At 46.0% G+C, this 21,849-nt stretch overlaps 1 protein-coding gene across 3 annotated transcripts; it reads right to left on the minus strand.

The window, feature by feature from the left end:
• Positions 1-1,116: 1,116 nt before the first annotated feature.
• LOC100191221 (uncharacterized) lies at positions 1,117-21,443 on the minus strand. Of its 3 annotated transcripts, NR_152418.1 has the most exons (11): positions 21,257-21,394; positions 21,027-21,158; positions 20,926-20,936; positions 19,814-19,931; positions 2,992-3,036; positions 2,718-2,829; positions 2,551-2,609; positions 2,372-2,446; positions 1,898-1,946; positions 1,729-1,805; positions 1,179-1,556 (listed from the first exon to the last, which is right to left on the minus strand). NR_152418.1 is itself a non-coding variant. In XM_020544843.3 (10 exons), the coding sequence occupies exons 1-10, from the start codon at positions 21,353-21,355 to the stop codon at positions 1,467-1,469; spliced, it is 744 nt and encodes a 247-aa protein (XP_020400432.1). In that variant the 5' UTR covers positions 21,356-21,443; the 3' UTR covers positions 1,117-1,466. The 3 variants fall into 3 exon arrangements, 2 of the variants coding, with proteins under 2 accessions (XP_020400432.1, NP_001345364.1); XM_020544843.3 differs by lacking the exon at positions 19,814-19,931 and having other exon boundaries at positions 1,117-1,556; positions 20,926-20,931; positions 21,257-21,443; NM_001358435.1 differs by lacking the exons at positions 19,814-19,931; positions 20,926-20,936 and having other exon boundaries at positions 1,415-1,556.
• Between the last annotated feature and the right edge of the window lie 406 nt (positions 21,444-21,849).

Genomic DNA, 21,849 nt, shown 5'->3' on the forward strand with positions numbered 1-21,849 from the left:
TTTTTTATTTCTATCAATCAAAGCATATGCCAGATAATTATTATAACAAATTTGCATGTTTATCATCTATTTTAATTTAACTTTGTTTTATTAAAAAACATTTTTATAATACTATTTCTATACACATTATATTGCTTAATGCGCGCGCTGGCGCGCGCGAGTGACTAGTATTTATAAACAAGTGTCTCAGACCGTTGCCGGCATCAATCTGCCGCGGAGACGAATGGAGGCAGGTGTGGTCTGTCTCGGCCAGTTGGCCCACGGTAGCCTAAAAAATAGTCATTTTTTTCGATAGTACCCCACCCCGGCGACGACACGCTGGTTAGCTACGAGAGCACGAGGCTACTTCTATTTGTCTTTCACATGGTAACTTCAAGTGGGAGTTGTGTATATTGTTATCTGCTATAAACAGAGTGGGTAATCAGAAACTATACTGTATGGAGTATGAGGACAATGCCGCATTGGCTAAAAGAAATAAGAAAATGGAAAAAAAATGAATGTAGTCAAGCAATTCTAAGGGTTTGTTTGTTTACCCGCCCTATAGATTATATAATCTAGATTAAATAGTTAAAAAGCAAACAAACAATACAAACTATTAGATGGATTATATAATCTAGATGCCTAGATTATGATAATCTATAAGTAGTTTATTAGATGCTTATATAATACATGAGCTAGATTATAAAATCCTGTAAGGAAACAAACACGGCCTAAGGCTCTGTTTGTTTACCCTCTAGATTATATAATCTAGCTTAAATAAGTTGTGAGGTAAACAAACAACACAGACTATTAGATGAATTATCTGATCTAGATACCTAGATTATGATAATCTATAAGTGTGTTTGTTTCTCTTCTAAATTATATAAGTTGCATTATGGTAGAAATACTTATTTCAGCTTATTTGTGATCATAAAATAATATTTTACCTTCTACACTTCCACCATAATCCAACTTATATAATTTAGGAGAGGAACAAACATGGCCTAAGTAGGTGAATAGGTGCTTATGGCCCTGTTTGTTTATCCTCTAGATTATATAATCCATCTTAAATAAGTTGAAAGTTAAACAAACAACACATATTATTAGTTGAATTATGTAATCTAGATATCTAGATTATAATAATTTATAAGTAGATCATTAGGTGTTTATATAATCTATAAGGTGGACTATATGATCCTAAAAGGAAACAAACGGGGCCTATATAATGTATAAGCTGGATTATATAATACTGGAAGGAAACAAATAGAGCCTAAGACAAGTTTTCAGATGCTTTGCGAACACTAAAGATGAATGTAGTCACGCACTCGACTAGATATGATAGCGAACACATCAGGAAAAAATGTTTGCATTCACTGAACTTATTAGTGACGCAGCTGCAGTCCAAACAGGCATCCGTTTAATCCCCTTCCCTTGAACCCTTGCGTTTTGCATTCCACCGCTTACCAGCTCAAGGAATAGCACCACCATTATTTTTCTTTCCTTGACAGCACCATAAGATTGAAGTTGATTGAGTTGGGGATATTGCACATGATGGCCTTAATAACAGGAACAACATCCTGGTGCAATAAAATGGTTACTGTAGGCTATATTATAACTGAAAATTCTAGTAAGCATCAGTCGTTTTCTTTGAGCTTTACTGTTAGCAGTTTCAGCAACCGGTTTAAGGAAGTGGAAAAGGATGTGCAAAACAAGAAGAAAAAAAGGAACCACTTCAGAACCTTGCAGTACCTGCAGCAAACTTATAGAAGAACAGGGTCCGTGCTTTATAGGTCCATCCTTCATTCCATCAAGCTCATAAAGTGTTCCTACAACCCGATTTAGCTCCTTACTGATGTGTAAATGCACGAAAAACAGAGAAATGGATGGTGAAAAGCCGCTGTCAAAGACTTCACCGTACCATTGACATACACAAAACAAACGTAGTGCTCTTCTATAAGATCACTGAGCTGCCAAACAAAGGCCAGACTTGTGGTTAGATATAATTGAAAAATGATGAGAGAAAAATTTGGCTATTATTTTTTCCCTTGTTTGGGACAACTCGAGTTGAAATTGAAACCCACTAATGAATTTCATGTGTATGACTTGTAACACAATTATTTATCTATTTTCAGCTGAAGAAAACAATAACCATAACAATGCTTCATCTATCTATATAAAATAGAATCACAAATTTAAGCTTCACAATTTTACTTTGTTGTCAATGCACACAGCACAGCACAGTTCAGCTCTGACCTTGAAACTATGCTAACTAAAGAAAAATATAGTGGAACATCATGAACTGTATTTAGTGCATAGCCTTACGTTCGACAGTTATTATTTTTTGATGTTTTCCAGATTGATTTCCAGTTCACATATGCAAATAAACCAGTACCTCGGTGGCACCATCATTGGCAGCAAGTAAGTGAGCCCTTGCCATTGTATCATCCTTCTCCAGAAACACAGCACGCTGTAAAACATAGCATGAGGCATAACCGCGTAAGGGAAAAAAACTGCAAGACTGGTCAAGGTATCCTGGTGACGAGCATGCATTTTGAGAAAACAAACAAGAACCTCATATGGGTCCATGGTAGCAGTTGATTTGAAGAACAAGTCCAAGCATGAATTCTCCACTACAAAAGACTAGATAGGTTAATTCAATTCAGAAACAAGGAGAGAACAAGAAAGATTGCAACCATCTTATAGAATTCTGTGTGCTGCATATAATCGTTTCAGGTCACCTAAATTGACTTTGGAAGATGCATTTCCAACAGCATGGAGTAGAGCAATAGTTCCACAAGCATTTCCCAATGATTCGATCTGTTTTATAAAGTAAACCTGGTCCTGTGTTTCCTGTGTTACACAAGGCAGCATGAAACACCATGCACAGTAAAGGGATATGGGCAACTTGATATAAAACCATCAGAGATTTGGATGATAGAGAAATCAACTGCAAATCATACATGAAGGGGGGGGGGGGGGGGGGGGGCATCTACAAGGAACGTAATTGTTCACCTTTTCTCCAGAAATTAAGAGTTGTTCTGAAGGGTAACTTGCATCCTGCAGTGGAAAAAGAGCGTATTACTTCTAGTTAAAAGTAACACGGGAATGCTGGCCTCTCCGCAATCGGTGGATTTCTGCCTTATACGGTGCCGCCGCGTGGAAGAAAAAAAACACAGGTGCACAGCCCCTTCACGGACGCGAACTTTTTATTGAATCCTGTTGAGCTTTCTTGAGTCCGCTCCCTCCAGCCTCTCACTCCCACGCTGCCTCTGTCCGCCTCCAGTCCTGCTTCCTCCTCGCACTCACCGCCGGCATTCCGGCAGTTCCTCCTCCGGGCCTTCCAGAGGGTAGCGCCGCGATGGGCAACCCAGGCACCTCCGCCAACCCCGCCGTGCGCCACCGCATCTCTCTCTTCGCGTCCCATCTGCTCGCGCCGCCTACGCCGCTCAGCGACCTAGCTTCTCGGTCTCTCGCCGCCGCGTTCGCACGGCGCTGGCCACCAACTTCGCCGCCGCCACAGCGACTGTATCCAACCATCCGAGGGCGCGACAACCTTGCATCCCACACCCGCCAGTGCCCAGCCCTTCGCCTCGGCAGTGGCCACGCTGGAGAAGAAGCCATACCATACCCACCCGACATGGTCGCAGGTGAGCCTGCACTTAATCTGAGACTACAAAATTGGGCTCAATCACGGGTCGTGTCGTCCCGACGGACGGAGGAGGACCGCCGCTAGAGCTCGCGTTGTCGCGCCAGCTGCTCCCGTCGCTCGTATATATTACTGCGAAGTAACCCTAACTGCCACCAGCCTCAGCCTCCCCTCTCGGCTCCCCCACACGGCACTCTAGCCCCCAGCCTGCCACTCAAACAGTACACCACCGCCACAAGCTCGGGCCGAATATGTCTACAGGGCAGCAGGGCTACCGCTGCCGCCGCACTTCACCGGCAAAGAACGCCCTCCAGGTATTCCCAACCATCTCTTTCCTGCCTGCTGTGCGAAACTGATTTTTCAAACTCTAATATCAAGTTATTTGGCTATTTGATGCATATTTACCTTCTAACTTAAAAAAACTATCTGATGGTATTTAAGCCCATGTCCGTCTACTAGATCTACCCTGCGATGGAGTCCACGGTGAACCCGAAGGCGTACCCACTGGCTGATGCGCAGCTAACGATGGGTATCCTCGATATCATCCAGCACTCCACCAACTACAAGCAGCTCAAGAAGGGAGCGAACGAAGGTACCGCACCAATCCATTGTGCACATCCCCTGTCCTGTAATCTGTTAGTTCTGAGGCTTATACTATTCAAGTTGTGTCTTTTGTGTCTACGCGCAGCGACGAATACCCTGAATAGGGGGATATCAGAGTTTGTTGTGATGGCGGCGGATACAGAGCCTCTTGAGATCCTACTCCACCTCCCCTTGTTAGCTGAGGATAAGGTACTGATTTTTTTCTCGCTTTCCTCTTTTGTTTTGTAATATGGTGCTGTGTGATTATAGCTTGGACGCCATCTAATTGTCATGTTGGTTGTTTTTCTCTCTTTCCTCTTTTGTAATTTTATCCCAAATGCTATATTAAAAGATTATGCCAAATGCTTAATAGGGTTGTTTTCAGTTATTTCTCTTAATATTGCGTTAGGATAAATTTGTTTGGTTGGTGTTGATACGGCTTCTAGCAAATATTTTTGTTCAACTTTTGGTTGCCAAATCTTTGTCTTGCTAATTTTTTTAAGCTAACCAAACACAGACACTCTATATACCTGATTATCATACTTAGAGAGCAAAATTTAATCTAGATTTTTTCATCCACCTCGTTCTACATATGAATCTTTTCATAGTTGTAATAGGCAAGTTATTTTGCAAGTTGATTCTTTTACTGACTTAAGTGCATTAAACCAGGAAGCACATATTAAATTTTGAAGCACTGAAATTGTGCCACTGAAATTTTGAAGCACTTTGTTATTAACTAAGGTTGCCACAAATCATTAAGTCAACACATTAACCCTTGCAACAGTGCTACACGACAACATGTTTTTATATTCAGCAAACTTTGGATGTGGTAGTACTCCACGTGTGTAAAATATCCTTTTGCTCTTTATTTGCATGGAATCACTTGACAACAAAAATGGTCATTGAACAAATTTATTCATTAGTAAATTAGCCTATGCTGCCATACATGAATGTCACTGAACCCATTCATCATTGAGAATCACATTCAAACCCGCAGTCGCAATTCAGCCTTTAATCAATAATAGGCACTTGTTTGAGGAGAAACGTGCTAAACAGGAAACTAGCATTATATATTACACATATAACAACAGGTAGGTGAGTGCAACACACTTACATAGCCCTTGTAGTGAAGCAGGACAGAGAGGCAAAGCACATTTGTGCATGTCCCAGAAAATTATTCACCCCCTCTATGCCAAGGTAGTGCAGGTGTTATCTTCGGAGACATGGTGTTGCTGTGTCAACTGCAGGGCACACTACAACTAGCGGCCGAGTAGCAGGAGATCGCTGCTACTCAGAGGGCCCCAAACTGCAGTCTAAAAGTTATAAGCAACTGCAGTCTTGATATGATAGGCTCAAATTTGGCTAGGTTCTGTTTTCGTGATAGAGAACATTGCTGCTGCATTCACTCTGGCAAATTTTGTTGAAGTTGTTCATAATGTCCTTATTCTCTTTTCTCCCCTTCTCTGAGACCAACATGAAAGAAAGAAAATTAGTGCAAACTTGATTCACTCAGCCGATACCACCGCCTGGATTGGCAGATCCATGTTTTGTAAATTTCTTGATTCAATGTTTGGGAGTGGGAACAACATGTATGCATCCTCATTCATTAACCTCTAAAATGTGAACTGTGATGCCGAGTTTTATTATTATATATTTGTTATAAATATATTTTGTCATTTGTTTTCCGAGACAAATCTACATGCCAATTTCATCGGTTCGATCTAATTAATTAAATTTAAGAAGTTGAAATGGCAGTAAGGAATTGGAGCTCTCTCCGCGCAGTAAGGAAGCACGTGTTGCGGTTTGAGAGCTCCAATCTCCTAATCATGGTTGAGTTTGTGTGGAGAGAGCTCCGGTTTGTGCCTGAAGGCTCCGGTTTCATGATTTTCATTGACAGTAAGGAACCGATGGCAGTGCGGAGAGAGCTCTCAAATCATGATTTTCATTAGCAGTAAGGAACCGATGGCAGTGCGGAGTAAGCTGATTTAGAAGTGCGGAGAGAGATATCTCCTAACTAATGAAAAAGTTAGCTCCACCGATGGCAGTAAGGATATAATTTTTTCATTGGTTGAGTTTGTGCCTGAAGGCTGACAGTGGATCTATTTGGCATATTTGTGCTGCCATGGTGCTTTCATCAGTCTAATATTATTTTTCCCTTTACTTCAGGGTTGTTATGTTCAAAATGGAGCTAACTTTTCTTTAAGCATATGCAGTTATGCACATGTAAAATGAGAGCAATGGATGATTAGGAGATAACTACGGAACCTATACTTCTTGTGTTTCCTTTTTCCTTGCAGAAGAGGTGGTTCTGGTCTGTGCAATACTTACCCGAAGATGAACTACACAGATTGATTTGCACACAATGCTTCCCTTTTTCTTTTGAGGAATAAATTGTCTCCATACAACCCAAAGATGAACTACTGTTTTTTGTTTTATTTTTGACTTTTGAGGCCACTCATTCAAATGAATTACGCATACTGATTTGCACAAAGAATGATGTGTGCAAGGTATCTACATGTTATCTGTTTTAAGACCACTTATCCCATTTTGACTATTTTTGCGTTTATGTTCTTTTTTCAATTTTTTTGTCCGCATATAAGTTGAGTGTCAGTCATCTTGTTCTTCCTAATGTTTGTCTATGTCCTTATTCTACTTCAGTTTAATGCTTTTCTATAGTGTTGTTTGCTGTTTTATATAAAATAAGAAGGCCCTTACAGTAAACTAAACCAACCTAGGAGGAACTAGGTACATTGCAAAAAGAGGACTTTAGCTAATGGGGGGTGCACGCCCATATCTCCCACCAACTGAGCTAGGCTCAAATCCTGTTTTTGTAACATATAAGATTGATTTAGTAGAGTGTTGATGAGGTTTGGCATCTACTACATTGTAATGGTATCTGAATGGAACCAAAGCATTTTAAAGCATGAATCCATATAGTTACTTTAGATGATATAGTTGACTTAATAACTTATAATCTGTAGCTATGGTACATTCTCAACTGTCTTCTTTCCAAGACATTTAGAATGGTAAAGTGGTATACAGATTTTACAGGGTATCTGTTAATGAAAATCTGCAGTTGTGAGTGCATCACAACTGTGTATATATAGCATATGTTGCTCTTTGCCAAATACCAGGGAAACATCTCAAAATTTAGTGATAATTAAGACTCGAACCTTCCCAAGGAGTTAACTCCTTTCACATTCAAACAAGATACCATAGAGAAGGAAAAAACAGATGTACTTGTCTGGACAAAAGTCCATGCACAAATGAAGAAACATCTATGTTCTCCTAATCTATTGACTTGTGCAGACAAAATCATCTCATACAAGAGTTGATGATTGAAGACTACTGAATTGCTTCTGCATTCTAAAAAGGATAAGGTACTGTAACGCCCCGAATTTTTGCAGTTGAATTTTTTCTTTTCTTTACTCGCCAAAATTCGGGCGTTACCTTTTCCTTTTCTTTTTCCCCTCGCTAAACCTTGACCTTTTCCAAAGTTCTAAGCGGGATTCGGTTTGGAATTCCCGTACGTATAAAAACCCTAAATACTTTATGTTGTTTGATGCACCATGCCGCCCTTGCATTTCTTTTGATTGCTTTGAAAGCGCAATTGCATTCATGTAGAAAGATCGGATTTCGAAAATGAGGAGAAGATCTTTTCTTTCTTTCTCTCTCTCTTTCTCTCTCCTCTTTTTTCTCTCTCTCCCGCGCCGTGGGCCGACCCCGGCCGGCCCAGCCGCCCCTGGCGCCCCCCCCTTGGGCCCAATAGGCCCAACCGCCCCCCCCCACCTCCCCTTTTTCCCCCAATTCTTTCTCCCTCCCTCTCATTTTCTCTCATTTTCTCTCCCTCTCCCTAAGCCGCCGCCCCTACCCCTGCCGCCGACCGCCCCTCGCCGTCGCGCCCCTCCCCGGTGAGCTCCCCCCTCCCTCTCTCCTCCCTCCCCCATCCCCTCTCCCCTTTCCCCATGGCCGGTTCGGCCGCCTCCCTGCCCGCCCGGTCCGGCCGCCCGCCGCCCAGCCCAGCCGCCATGGCCGGCTCGGCCGCCCCGCCCCCCTGCCTCGCCCGGCTCGGCCGCCCCACGGCCGGCTCGGCCGCCCCCTGCGCCGCCCCCTGCCCCGCCGGTTCGGCCGCCCCTGCGCTCCGCCGGTTCGGCCGCCCCGCCCCCTGCCCGGCCGGCTCGGCCGCCCCCTGCGCCGCCCCGCCCTCGCCAGCTCGGCCGCCCCTGCGCGCCCCGCCTAGGGCCGGTTCAACCGCCCTAGGGCCGGTTCAACCGCCCCCCCCCCCTTCTGTTTTTTTTATTTTTTTATTTTATTTTATTTACTTTCTGTGATCATAATTACTGTATTTTAAGTAGGCTAATCACTGTTCATGCTATGGGAAAATAGGAAGTTTAATTTAAAATTCCGTTATGCTATTGATTCACGTAGTTAATTGTTTACCCTGTGCAATGTTGATCAACTAAAAGTGATTAGGTTTCCATTAGTATATATAAATATGTATAACAGAATTATTTTGTTAAAAACCAATTGTGTCATTAGTGCATAAGATTTAACCCCCCCTGCGAGACCTTTCCCGTTTCTTTCTAACCATAACAATTGCGTTATCGAATGTCATACTTGATGCATATTCGCTTTATTTGTTATCTTGTATGGTGTACTGTTCTTTTGTATTAAATATGTGGATGTATGTATGTATGTTTGCGCTCGCATAGAGAACGATCCGGTCGAAGAGCCCGAGGAATTCGCAGGAGAAGCCCCTGAGCAGCAGTCGTTTGGTGGAGGCAAGTGTCCTTTGACCTATCTATGTCCTATTCATTCTTTAATTCACCTCCCGCATTACACATTTATACCTAAGGATTGACTAGCTTTTGTTATCCATGTCCTTGTTTACCTATTTGGGTCGGATTATTACTACTTAGTCTGATGCTATTGCTCAACTCTAATCAATGAACATGATGTGATTATCTATGATACGCTGTTTTCCCGTTCTTCTTTATGATTATACTTGTGGTTTTCAAGGGGACTCGAGCGGTTTCTCGAGTGCCTCTCCGTAAGGACCTGTTCTATGGATGACCGCCCGGGAAAACAGTGCAACCATGAGGGTGGAATGGGGTGCCCTTAGCTGAATAATTAGAGGATCCGGGGTGTAGTTCACTTAGCCGTCGTGCCGTCAATGGGGCTCGGTGTATGCGGCTCGCTCTGCCAAGTTTGGGTTCGCCCCTTGGGGAGGAGTGCGGTGCATTTAGGAAACCTAACGGGTGGCTACAGCCCCGGGGAATCTTTGTAAAGGCTTCGTAGTGAATCCCTGGCCATTCACCTCGGGAGTGAATAAGGGTCTTGCAAGCCCGGGCCAGAGAGGGAATCACGGCTTGTGGGTAAAGTGCACAACCTCTGCAGAGTGTTATGAAACTGATATATCAGCCGTGCTCGCGGTTATGAGCGGCCAAGGGAGCTCCAGAGATTAGTGATACTTGATCAGAGATATTTTGGTACAGGTGGTTATGAGATTGATGGTTCTGGTTATGATTATGGTATTGGTAAGTGGTATTCTTTCCGTTTGGAAAGGATACATTGGGTTAATAACTTGGGTTAATGCTAAAACTTGGCTTTCTACTAGTAAATAATAATCTGACCAACTAAAAGCAACCGCTTGACTTATCCCCACATAAAGCTAGTCCACTACAGCCAAACAGGATACTTGCTGAGTATGTTGATGTGTACTCACCCTTGCTCTACACACCAAACCCCCCCCCAGGTTGTCAGCATTGCAACCACTGCTCAGGAGAAGATGAAGCTGTGGAAGGAGACTTCCAGGAGTTCCAAGATTACGACGAGTTCTAGGTGTGGGTTAGCGGCAACCCCCAGTCGGCTGCCTGTGAAGGCCGTGTTATCTACGTTTCTTTTCCGCACTTTGATTTATTGTAAGAACCATATGGACGTCTCAGACGTATGATGTAATCGACTATTTCCCTTATTAATACTATTTTGAGCACTGTGTGATGATGTCCATATTATGTAACTGCTGTGTACGTGAATAACTGATCCTGGCACGTACATGGTTCGCATTCGGTTTGCCTTCTAAAAACCGGGTGTGACATAAGTGGTATCAGAGCCGTGCTGACTGTAGGACCGCTAACCTAGAGTAGAATGGTCGTTCTAAGGATTATAGACCTCTGTCTCTTCCTTGACTTTGATATCCCTTCAAAAGTTGGTCCTACTGACCAAACCTATGTTCTACTACATATTATACCTTGCTGAAAATTATGTTTTATTCTGATCCTTCATTTATTTATGATTCATTACTTGCTGGTCATATTAATTCTGTTCTCGCCCTTTTGCTTGCGATGTCTTTTGTAGATGGCTCGACTTAGACACACTGCACGAAAGTCAGTCATCCCCTTCTTACCCTCCCGCCTTGCTGAGCGTCCGCTTCGCCGTCCCGTGGCCGGACAGTCCAGCCACTTGGAGAGACTACACCACCGCCTGCGTGAGGAGCAGGAACGTCGACGACAGGAGCAGCAGGGCTCTTCTTTCTCGCTCCACCAGGAGATAGAGTCTGTGAGGAGCTGCTCTCCTGTGCTTCCTCTGGAGCCGCCCCCTGCACCACCACTGGGCGCCCCAGCTTCTGGAGTAGCTGCTGGAGGAGACCCAGACGACGGAGGAGGCGACGACAGCTCGAGCCACGACACCGACTTCTCTGCTAACCCTGAGCCGGAAGGATGGGTTGCTCGACCCATCACTCGCGACGCTGCTCGCGGGTGTCACTTCCATGATGCGCTCGACACCCTGCTACGTCGGGCATTTGACCGGCATACTTGGTCCGTCGAGTATCGCTGTGTGGTCTACCAGCATAGTCGCGGGGTCTACCCGGACCGCTGGGAGGCAACTTGCTTGGTGCGCTGCCCGGAGAACAGTCTCCAGGGTGCTGAGGCCTGCTCAGAGCACTATTCTATCTCTGAACGGGACTCAGCTGAGGCAGCCATGCAAGATGCTGCACGGCGTGCGCTTTCGCACTACTGCTCGGTTTTCGGTGGGGCAGCTGACGGTCTTGACCTGAAGTATTACCCCCGCCGTTCATCCGGCAGCACAGGAGGCGTGATTGTCTCACCTGTCGGTGAGGGCAATCCTAGGTTGAGCAGCACAGTCAACCTAGCCGCCGTGCTAAACACGGAGCTGGACCATGCATTAGACGAGCTGAGTAGGGCTCGTGCTGAGATCGCCCTGCTGCGGGCTGAGCGCGCGGAACGTCGTTTTCTGGACGGTGGTTCCCCCGCTCCCGTTGGGACTCAGCACCCGTACCGCTCACCTCAGCGTGGACACCAGTCTTATGGCAATCCCGCCTGCAAGACCAAGATAAATCTAGAACCATAGATCGTTAGAGTTGGATCTTGTAATTAATACGAAATAAATATATACATAGAAGCTTCAGTCTTAGCGTTAGTCTCGATCTTAGTTAGTTTTAGTTAGACAGGGTAGTTTGCTATATCCTGTGCATTTATGCTTGTCATGATGAACTATGTTTGGTTTGGATCTTTGTAATGATTGTCACCAGAGTGTGGGTATCCCCTGCATTTTGGTTTACATACTATGTCAATAAAGTTAGTTATATAGTTGGGAAACCCATTATTCTCCTTTCCTCTTTATCTGAGAAGCTGTGTGGTCTGTGTTGGAGATCAGTGAAGATGCTCATCTGTTCAGTGCTGTTGGAGAATTCTATACTCTTTTCTTATGCTGCAAGCTTTGCCAGATCAGTTCTGATGTGTGGTTGCGTTCTGCAGATGTCAGAGAACAGGCGTAGAGGAGGAAGGCGTGCTCAGCAGGAGCGAGCCGCTCCGCAGGATGAGGTGCCCCAGCAGCAGCACCTGCCGCCCCCGCCCCCGATGTCGATTGAGCAGATGTTTCTGATGCAGACTCAGGCAGTTCAAGCCATCGGTCAGACTTTGGCCGCCATTCAGCAGCAGCAGCAGCAGCAGCAAGCACCACCCCAGCCTCAGATGCCTCAGATGCCTAGAGACAAGCGTGCTGAATTCATGAGAGGTCATCCACCAACGTTTGCTCACTCTTCTGACCCCATGGATGCTGAAGATTGGCTGCGCACTGTGGAGCGGGAGTTGCATACCGCTCAGTGCGATGACAGGGAGAAAGTCTTGTATGGTCCCCGTCTGTTGAGAGGAGCAGCCCAGTCATGGTGGGAGTCTTACCTCGCCACCCATGCCGACCCCGACACCATCACCTGGGAAGAATTCAGAAGTAGCTTTCGTCAGTATCATGTGCCTGCAGGTCTGATGACAGTGAAGAAGGAGGAGTTCCTGGCCCTTAAGCAAGGGTCATCGTCTGTCAGTGAGTATCGAGACAGGTTTCTGCAATTGTCTCGCTATGCTCCTGAAGATGTCAATACCGACGCCAAGCGACAGTACCGTTTCTTGAGAGGCTTGGTTGACCCTCTGCAGTATCAGCTGATGAACCACACCTTCCCGACATTCCAGCACCTGATTGACAGAGCAATCATGACAGAAAGGAAGCGCAAGGAGATGGAAGATCGTAAGCGCAAGATCACTGGACCCCAGCCTGGAAGCAGCAGCCGCCCTCGTTTTTCAGGCAATCAACCCCAGCAGTTCAGGCAGAACCAGCGTCCACCTCAGCAGCATCAGCAGCGTCAGCAGTATCAGCAGTTCCAAAGGCAGTATCCTCAGCATCAGTACCAGAACCGTCAGAGCAATCAGTCAGGAGGTCAGTTTCAAAAGCAGAATCAGCAAGCACCTCGTCTTCCTGCCCCAGCAAATCAGCAGAACAGTCAGGCAGCACCAGCTCAAGTTGGAAACAGGGCATGTTTCCACTGTGGAGAGCAAGGCCACTGGGTGATGCAATGTCCGAAGAAGGCAGCCCAGCAGCAGTCAGGCCCCAATGCCCCAGCAAAGCAGAATGTGTCTCAGCCTGGAGCAGGCAATCGCCCTCAGCAGCGTTATAATCATGGAAGATTGAATCACTTGGAGGCTGAAGCAGTTCAGGAGACCCCCGGCATGACAGTAGGTATGTTCCCAGTCGACTCCCATATTGCAGAAGTGTTATTTGATACTGGAGCAACACATTCTTTCATTACTGCATCATGGGTAGAAGCACATAATCTTCCAACTACTACCATGTTAACCCCCATTCAAATTGACTCAGCCGGTGGTAGAATTCGAGCTGATAGCATTTGTTTAAATGTAAGTGTGGAAATAAGGGGGATAGCATTTCCCGCCAACCTTATAGTAATGGGTACTCAGGGAATAGATGTCATCCTAGGGATGAATTGGCTAGATAAGTATCAGGCAGTTATCAGTTGTGATAAAAGGACAATCAAGTTAGTGTCCCCACTAGGAGAGGAAGTGGTGACCGAGTTAGTCCCGCCCGAGCCAAAGAAAGGAAGTTGTTATCAGATGGCTGTCGATAGCAGTGAAGCAGACCCAATTGAAAGTATCAAGGTTGTGTCCGAATTCCCGGATGTGTTTCCAAAGGATTTACCGGGTATGCCACCAGAGCGAAAAGTTGAGTTTGCTATAGAGCTTCTTCCTGGAACCGCCCCCATCTCTAAGAGAGCTTACAGAATATCTGGACCAGAGTTGGATGAGCTTAAGAAGCAAATTGATGAGCTGTCAGAGAAAGGTTACATCCGGCCAAGCACCTCGCCTTGGGCCGCCCCTGTCTTGTTTGTGGAGAAGAAAGATGGTACTAAGAGGATGTGTATCGATTATCGAGCTTTGAATGAAGTCACGATCAAGAACAAGTATCCTTTGCCCAGAATAGAAGATCTGTTCGACCAGTTGAGAGGAGCCAGTGTGTTCTCCAAGATCGATCTAAGGTCAGGTTATCATCAGCTCAGGATCCGACCTTCGGACATTCCGAAGACGGCATTCATTACCAAGTATGGTTTGTATGAGTTCACAGTGATGTCTTTTGGTTTGACCAATGCGCCAGCATTCTTCATGAACTTGATGAACAGTGTATTCATGGATTATCTTGATAAGTTCGTGGTGGTATTCATTGATGACATTCTGGTTTATTCTCAAAGTGAAGAAGAGCATGCAGATCATTTGAGGATGGTATTGCAGAGATTGCGAGAGCACCAGTTGTATGCAAAGTTGAGTTCAAGTGGACCCAGAAATGCCAAGAGGCCTTTGAAGCGCTGAAAGAGAAGTTGACTACAGCGCCTGTCCTAGTCTTGCCTGATGTGCACAAGCCCTTCTCGGTGTATTGTGATGCTTGTTACACAGGTTTGGGATGTGTGTTGATGCAAGAGGGAAGAGTTGTGGCTTACTCGTCCCGACAGCTGAAGGTTCATGAGAAGAATTACCCAATCCATGATCTAGAGTTGGCAGCAGTGGTTCACGCACTGAAGACATGGAGGCACTATCTGTATGGACAGAAATGCGATGTTTACACAGACCACAAGAGTCTGAAGTACATATTCACTCAGTCAGAATTGAACATGAGGCAACGAAGATGGTTAGAATTGATCAAAGACTATGAGTTGGAGATTCATTACCATCCAGGCAAAGCAAACGTAGTGGCAGATGCTTTGAGCAGAAAGAGTCAAGTCAATCTGATGGTCGCTCGCCCGATGCCTTATGAGTTGGCCAAGGAGTTTGACAGGTTGAGTCTCGGGTTTCTGAACAATTCGCGAGGAGTCACAGTTGAGTTGGAACCTACCTTGGAGCGCGAAATCAAAGAAGCGCAGAAAAATGATGAGAAGATCAGTGAGATTCGGCGATTGATTCTAGAAGGCAAAGGCAAAGATTTTCGAGAAGATGCAGAAGGCGTGATATGGTTCAAAGACCGCTTGTGTGTTCCCAATGTCCAGTCTATTCGGGAGTTGATTCTTAAGGAAGCTCATGAGACAGCTTATTCGATTCACCCTGGCAGTGAGAAGATGTATCAGGATCTGAAGAAGAAATTCTGGTGGTACGGAATGAAGAGGGAAATCGCAGAGCATGTGGCTATGTGCGATAGTTGTCGAAGAATCAAGGCAGAACACCAGAGACCAGCTGGATTGTTGCAACCGTTGCAGATCCCTCAGTGGAAATGGGATGAAATTGGTATGGATTTCATAGTCGGATTGCCTCGCACTCGAGCCGGCTACGATTCCATTTGGGTAGTAGTGGACCGCTTGACCAAGTCAGCCCACTTCATACCTGTCAAGACCAACTACAACAGTGCAGTATTGGCAGAATTGTATATGTCTCGGATCGTTTGTCTTCATGGTGTGCCAAAGAAGATAGTGTCAGACAGAGGAACGCAGTTCACCTCTCATTTCTGGCAGCAGTTGCATGAAGCCTTGGGCACGCATCTGAATTTCAGTTCAGCTTATCACCCGCAGACAGATGGTCAGACTGAAAGAACCAATCAAATTCTTGAAGATATGTTGAGAGCCTGTGCGTTGCAAGATCAGTCCGGATGGGACAAGCGATTGCCTTATGCAGAGTTTTCCTATAACAACAGTTACCAGGCCAGTTTGAAGATGTCACCATTTCAAGCGCTGTATGGAAGGAGTTGCAGAACTCCGTTGCAATGGGATCAGCCTGGAGAGAAGCAGGTGTTTGGGCCAGACATTTTGCTTGAAGCCGAAGAGAACATCAAGATGGTTCGAGAGAATCTGAAGATAGCGCAATCGAGGCAGCGAAGCTATGCAGACACAAGAAGAAGAGAGCTGAGTTTCGAAGTCGGAGACTTTGTTTATCTGAAAGTGTCACCGATCAGAGGAGTCAGAAGATTCGGAGTCAAAGGTAAGCTAGCACCCCGCTACATTGGTCCGTATCAGATTCTTGCAAGACGAGGAGAAGTGGCTTATCAGCTCAGTTTGCCAGAGAATTTGTCTGCTGTGCATGATGTCTTTCATGTGTCTCAGTTGAAGAAGTGCTTGCGTGTGCCAGAAGAGCAGTTGCCAGTGGAAGGTCTGGAAGTCCAGGAGGACTTGACCTATGTTGAGAAGCCAGCTCAGATCCTTGAGGTTGCAGATAGAGTCACCCGAAGGAAGACCGTCAGAATGTGCAAAGTCAGATGGAGTCACCACTCTGAGGAAGAAGCAACCTGGGAGCGTGAAGATGATCTGATGGCTAAGTACCCGGAGCTCTTTGCTAGCCAGCCCTGAATCTCGAGTGCGAGATTCTTTTAAGGGGGATAGGTTTGTAACGCCCCGAATTTTTGCAGTTGAATTTTTTCTTTTCTTTACTCGCCAAAATTCGGGCGTTACCTTTTCCTTTTCTTTTTCCCCTCGCTAAACCTTGACCTTTTCCAAAGTTCTAAGCGGGATTCGGTTTGGAATTCCCGTACGTATAAAAACCCTAAATACTTTATGTTGTTTGATGCACCATGCCGCCCTTGCATTTCTTTTGATTGCTTTGAAAGCGCAATTGCATTCATGTAGAAAGATCGGATTTCGAAAATGAGGAGAAGATCTTTTCTTTCTTTCTCTCTCTCTTTCTCTCTCCTCTTTTTTCTCTCTCTCCCGCGCCGTGGGCCGACCCCGGCCGGCCCAGCCGCCCCTGGCGCCCCCCCCTTGGGCCCAATAGGCCCAACCGCCCCCCCCCCCCCCCCACCTCCCCTTTTTCCCCCAATTCTTTCTCCCTCCCTCTCATTTTCTCTCATTTTCTCTCCCTCTCCCTAAGCCGCCGCCCCTACCCCTGCCGCCGACCGCCCCTCGCCGTCGCGCCCCTCCCCGGTGAGCTCCCCCCTCCCTCTCTCCTCCCTCCCCCATCCCCTCTCCCCTTTCCCCATGGCCGGTTCGGCCGCCTCCCTGCCCGCCCGGTCCGGCCGCCCGCCGCCCAGCCCAGCCGCCATGGCCGGCTCGGCCGCCCCGCCCCCCTGCCTCGCCCGGCTCGGCCGCCCCACGGCCGGCTCGGCCGCCCCCTGCGCCGCCCCCTGCCCCGCCGGTTCGGCCGCCCCTGCGCTCCGCCGGTTCGGCCGCCCCGCCCCCTGCCCGGCCGGCTCGGCCGCCCCCTGCGCCGCCCCGCCCTCGCCAGCTCGGCCGCCCCTGCGCGCCCCGCCTAGGGCCGGTTCAACCGCCCTAGGGCCGGTTCAACCGCCCCCCCCCCTTCTGTTTTTTTTATTTTTTTATTTTATTTTATTTACTTTCTGTGATCATAATTACTGTATTTTAAGTAGGCTAATCACTGTTCATGCTATGGGAAAATAGGAAGTTTAATTTAAAATTCCGTTATGCTATTGATTCACGTAGTTAATTGTTTACCCTGTGCAATGTTGATCAACTAAAAGTGATTAGGTTTCCATTAGTATATATAAATATGTATAACAGAATTATTTTGTTAAAAACCAATTGTGTCATTAGTGCATAAGATTTAACCCCCCCTGCGAGACCTTTCCCGTTTCTTTCTAACCATAACAATTGCGTTATCGAATGTCATACTTGATGCATATTCGCTTTATTTGTTATCTTGTATGGTGTACTGTTCTTTTGTATTAAATATGTGGATGTATGTATGTATGTTTGCGCTCGCATAGAGAACGATCCGGTCGAAGAGCCCGAGGAATTCGCAGGAGAAGCCCCTGAGCAGCAGTCGTTTGGTGGAGGCAAGTGTCCTTTGACCTATCTATGTCCTATTCATTCTTTAATTCACCTCCCGCATTACACATTTATACCTAAGGATTGACTAGCTTTTGTTATCCATGTCCTTGTTTACCTATTTGGGTCGGATTATTACTACTTAGTCTGATGCTATTGCTCAACTCTAATCAATGAACATGATGTGATTATCTATGATACGCTGTTTTCCCGTTCTTCTTTATGATTATACTTGTGGTTTTCAAGGGGACTCGAGCGGTTTCTCGAGTGCCTCTCCGTAAGGACCTGTTCTATGGATGACCGCCCGGGAAAACAGTGCAACCATGAGGGTGGAATGGGGTGCCCTTAGCTGAATAATTAGAGGATCCGGGGTGTAGTTCACTTAGCCGTCGTGCCGTCAATGGGGCTCGGTGTATGCGGCTCGCTCTGCCAAGTTTGGGTTCGCCCCTTGGGGAGGAGTGCGGTGCATTTAGGAAACCTAACGGGTGGCTACAGCCCCGGGGAATCTTTGTAAAGGCTTCGTAGTGAATCCCTGGCCATTCACCTCGGGAGTGAATAAGGGTCTTGCAAGCCCGGGCCAGAGAGGGAATCACGGCTTGTGGGTAAAGTGCACAACCTCTGCAGAGTGTTATGAAACTGATATATCAGCCGTGCTCGCGGTTATGAGCGGCCAAGGGAGCTCCAGAGATTAGTGATACTTGATCAGAGATATTTTGGTACAGGTGGTTATGAGATTGATGGTTCTGGTTATGATTATGGTATTGGTAAGTGGTATTCTTTCCGTTTGGAAAGGATACATTGGGTTAATAACTTGGGTTAATGCTAAAACTTGGCTTTCTACTAGTAAATAATAATCTGACCAACTAAAAGCAACCGCTTGACTTATCCCCACATAAAGCTAGTCCACTACAGCCAAACAGGATACTTGCTGAGTATGTTGATGTGTACTCACCCTTGCTCTACACACCAAACCCCCCCCCAGGTTGTCAGCATTGCAACCACTGCTCAGGAGAAGATGAAGCTGTGGAAGGAGACTTCCAGGAGTTCCAAGATTACGACGAGTTCTAGGTGTGGGTTAGCGGCAACCCCCAGTCGGCTGCCTGTGAAGGCCGTGTTATCTACGTTTCTTTTCCGCACTTTGATTTATTGTAAGAACCATATGGACGTCTCAGACGTATGATGTAATCGACTATTTCCCTTATTAATACTATTTTGAGCACTGTGTGATGATGTCCATATTATGTAACTGCTGTGTACGTGAATAACTGATCCTGGCACGTACATGGTTCGCATTCGGTTTGCCTTCTAAAAACCGGGTGTGACAGGTACCCAGCCTTCATCGATTTCATGTGCGCAGGCTGCATCCATGTCTGCATCAGCAGACTCCGTCGCACCTGAAGGTATGGTAGCTTGTGCTTTCAAACAATTAATAAGTTCGTTGTGTAGCCAACCTAGGCCACCTTATAGATTGCCTACCCAGACAGCTACTAGAGATATTGGGAGACTTAGCTGATAGAACTGGTGATGGTGATAGCTCCGCTTCCATCGCTGCTGATTCTAGGTACAGCCTCCGCCTCTTTGTACCTTGTTGTTGTTGTCTATTTATTAAGTATTCCCTTTGCTAAGATTTACCACAAATCCAAAGCTGATTTAGAAGTGCCCAAAGAGGCGGAACACTAGCTTCACTAAGCATCGGCAGCCATGTTCGGCTCCACCAAATGTAAGCGCTCACTCCTTAATCCCCTCCTATTCTCATTCCTATAAAAGACATAGAACTGCAGTCCCTGCGCTCAATTATGGCTGGTGAAGAGAAGGGACTTGGATTGGTTCCATCTTTATTTTTCTGTTTCCCTCGCCCTTCAAATTTTTATCGGATGATGTACATTTGTGCAGGAGACTATGGCAGCCAAGGCTATTAGAAGGCAGTGAAACATATTCACTTAGTGAACGGCTTATCATATAAAACGGAGCTCTCGAAGAACACCAGCAGAATAATGAACATACACCACAGGGGGAGCGACTTCATGGTATTTTAACGAAATACTTACCCATCTCTAGGAGCGCAGGCCATGATTCCAACAGCACTGTGTGCACATGTGAAGGCCTGCAACCGCTTGCTAGGCCACACCAATCCTGCTTACTTCTTGAAGATACATATGGTGCCACCTAAATAAAAGTTGTTTCTTGTTATGTCTGTCCTTGACATATCAATAGATTAGTGTTGGGTTGCATTCATGGGGTGTTTAAATCTCTGAGAAGGCAAGAAGTCATTGTTATCGACATTGTGGTCGTTAGGCACAGAAGTACTCAAAAGTGAGAGCTACTTGTTGCCACCAAATGGAGGGTGATATAGGTTGATAGTTAAATTCAATGCTCTATAGAGAAGGAGCAGATTTCGTTTAGAATTAGTTTTTGCGGCACGTCATTTCATTTCATAACTGATTCTATGTGTACAAGTTAGAATGCCAACTGATCTTAGTTCTCATTGAATAATTTGCTGGCATCTTTCAATATGAAATCCTTGTCCTAAATTTTAAAATGTATATGTCATGGATATATTTCATCTTCAGATGCTTATCATATTATCTTTTATCATTTAAATGTATATGTCATGGGTATATTGCTGCAAATGCAACATTCAAAGTCATTTAGACAGGAATAACTGGTTTCAAGTTGCTTTGTTATTTTGCATCCGCTTGTATGTGGTGGGTTCAAGTTTTGCACCTGTACGACTGTATATGCAGAAAATATTAAAATTGAATAGCTGGAAATGCAACTGGTTCTCTTTAGGCCATGCCATTTACATAGTTATTATTTTCTGCCTTTAACCACTGTAGGGCGCCCGAAGGGGCGCCTAATGTTCTAGTCTCAGTAAAAAACTGAACTTGCTTACTGAGCTCATAAATATGAAAACAAGTTTTATGTGCATCCAGCATCCCACATTAAGAGAGCAACATTCGTATATTTGGACGAGTTGGGCTACATATGCAGCATGGTAAAAATTGTTTAGGCACTAATTGGTCATTACTCAACACTACGAGCAGTCACTACGGTTACTTCATCTGAGGGTAACAAACTTATATTGCACGATCAAATGTGAGGCTTGGTGAGCCGAGCCCATCGTGAAACAGCACTCCAACAAGAGGTGTAGTAGCCTCACCTTTGCCTGACCTGCAATTAGCTTTTCCTCTAAGAAACTTATATTGTACCCATCACTGGCTACAGGATTGGTGGACTAATTTCCTCCAAAATCGAGTGCACCTGTGGTGGATCGGGGAAGCAGAGAACAACGGCGAGCACAGGCTGGGGAACCATATCCAACGCGTCGGCGTCGAGCCCGTACACGTCGTGGAACTCCACGTCGTCCTCCGGGACACCTAGCGACCACACGAACTGCGCCCGCGCACCGACGCCGCGGAGAGGTCAGAGGGAAATCAGCAGAGCAGAGCAGAGCATCGCGTTGATGGTGAGAGGAAGGTGAGGGAGGGTACCTGGTTGAAAACTGCGGGGGTAGACTCCAGCGGCGGCCACCGCTCGCCGAGGGAGGCCGGAGCCGACGCGGTGGGGGTCGAGGACGACGGTAGCGCCATGGCAAGTTTGGCCGGGCGTGGTTGGAGGGAGGGAGTACGTCACGAATCTGAAACGGGCCGAGTGTGTACTGCCACTGTAATCTGGGCTATTTCAGGCCGTTTACACGGGCCTATTACGTGTTTCCTTTGTGGATCAATTTATTTATAAATAAAGTGACAGAGCTAACAAGTTGGTATTTTGTCCACTAGTATAGTATATATACAGTATACTCATGTGCTTGGTTGTAGTGTATGTTTTGTTGCTACTTGATCGGATTTGACTGCTACGTACACGCACGCACTCGCCGCGTCCTGAGGCTAACTGCAGCTGTGGACGCTGCCCCTCCCCTCCACTTGCATGCGGCGCGTATGGGTACCCTATAGCCGCAGCGGTGCTCCTACGTATCGGTCTCTTTCTCTCTTCCCCAGATCTAGCGTGTTACTGTTCATCATCCTAAACACTGTGTTGTGGGTCCACGAGTAATTGTTAGTAGATAAAAAATTGATAGTTGATA

The sequence above is a fragment of the Zea mays genome, chromosome 10, assembly GCF_902167145.1.
Source record: "Zea mays cultivar B73 chromosome 10, Zm-B73-REFERENCE-NAM-5.0, whole genome shotgun sequence".
NCBI lineage: Eukaryota > Viridiplantae > Streptophyta > Magnoliopsida > Poales > Poaceae > Zea > Zea mays.

Coding starts and splice junctions, on each gene's coding strand:
- LOC100191221 (XM_020544843.3), bottom strand. CDS start 21,355: ATGGCGCTACCGTCGTCCTCGACCCCCACCGCGTCGGCTCCGGCCTCC. Junction 21,159..21,256: donor CCCCCGCAGTTTTCAACCAG/GTACCCTCCCTC, acceptor GCGCGGGCGCAG/TTCGTGTGGTCGCTAGGTGT. Junction 1,557..1,728: donor CTTCTATAAGTTTGCTGCAG/GTACTGCAAGGT, acceptor TTATTGCACCAG/GATGTTGTTCCTGTTATTAA.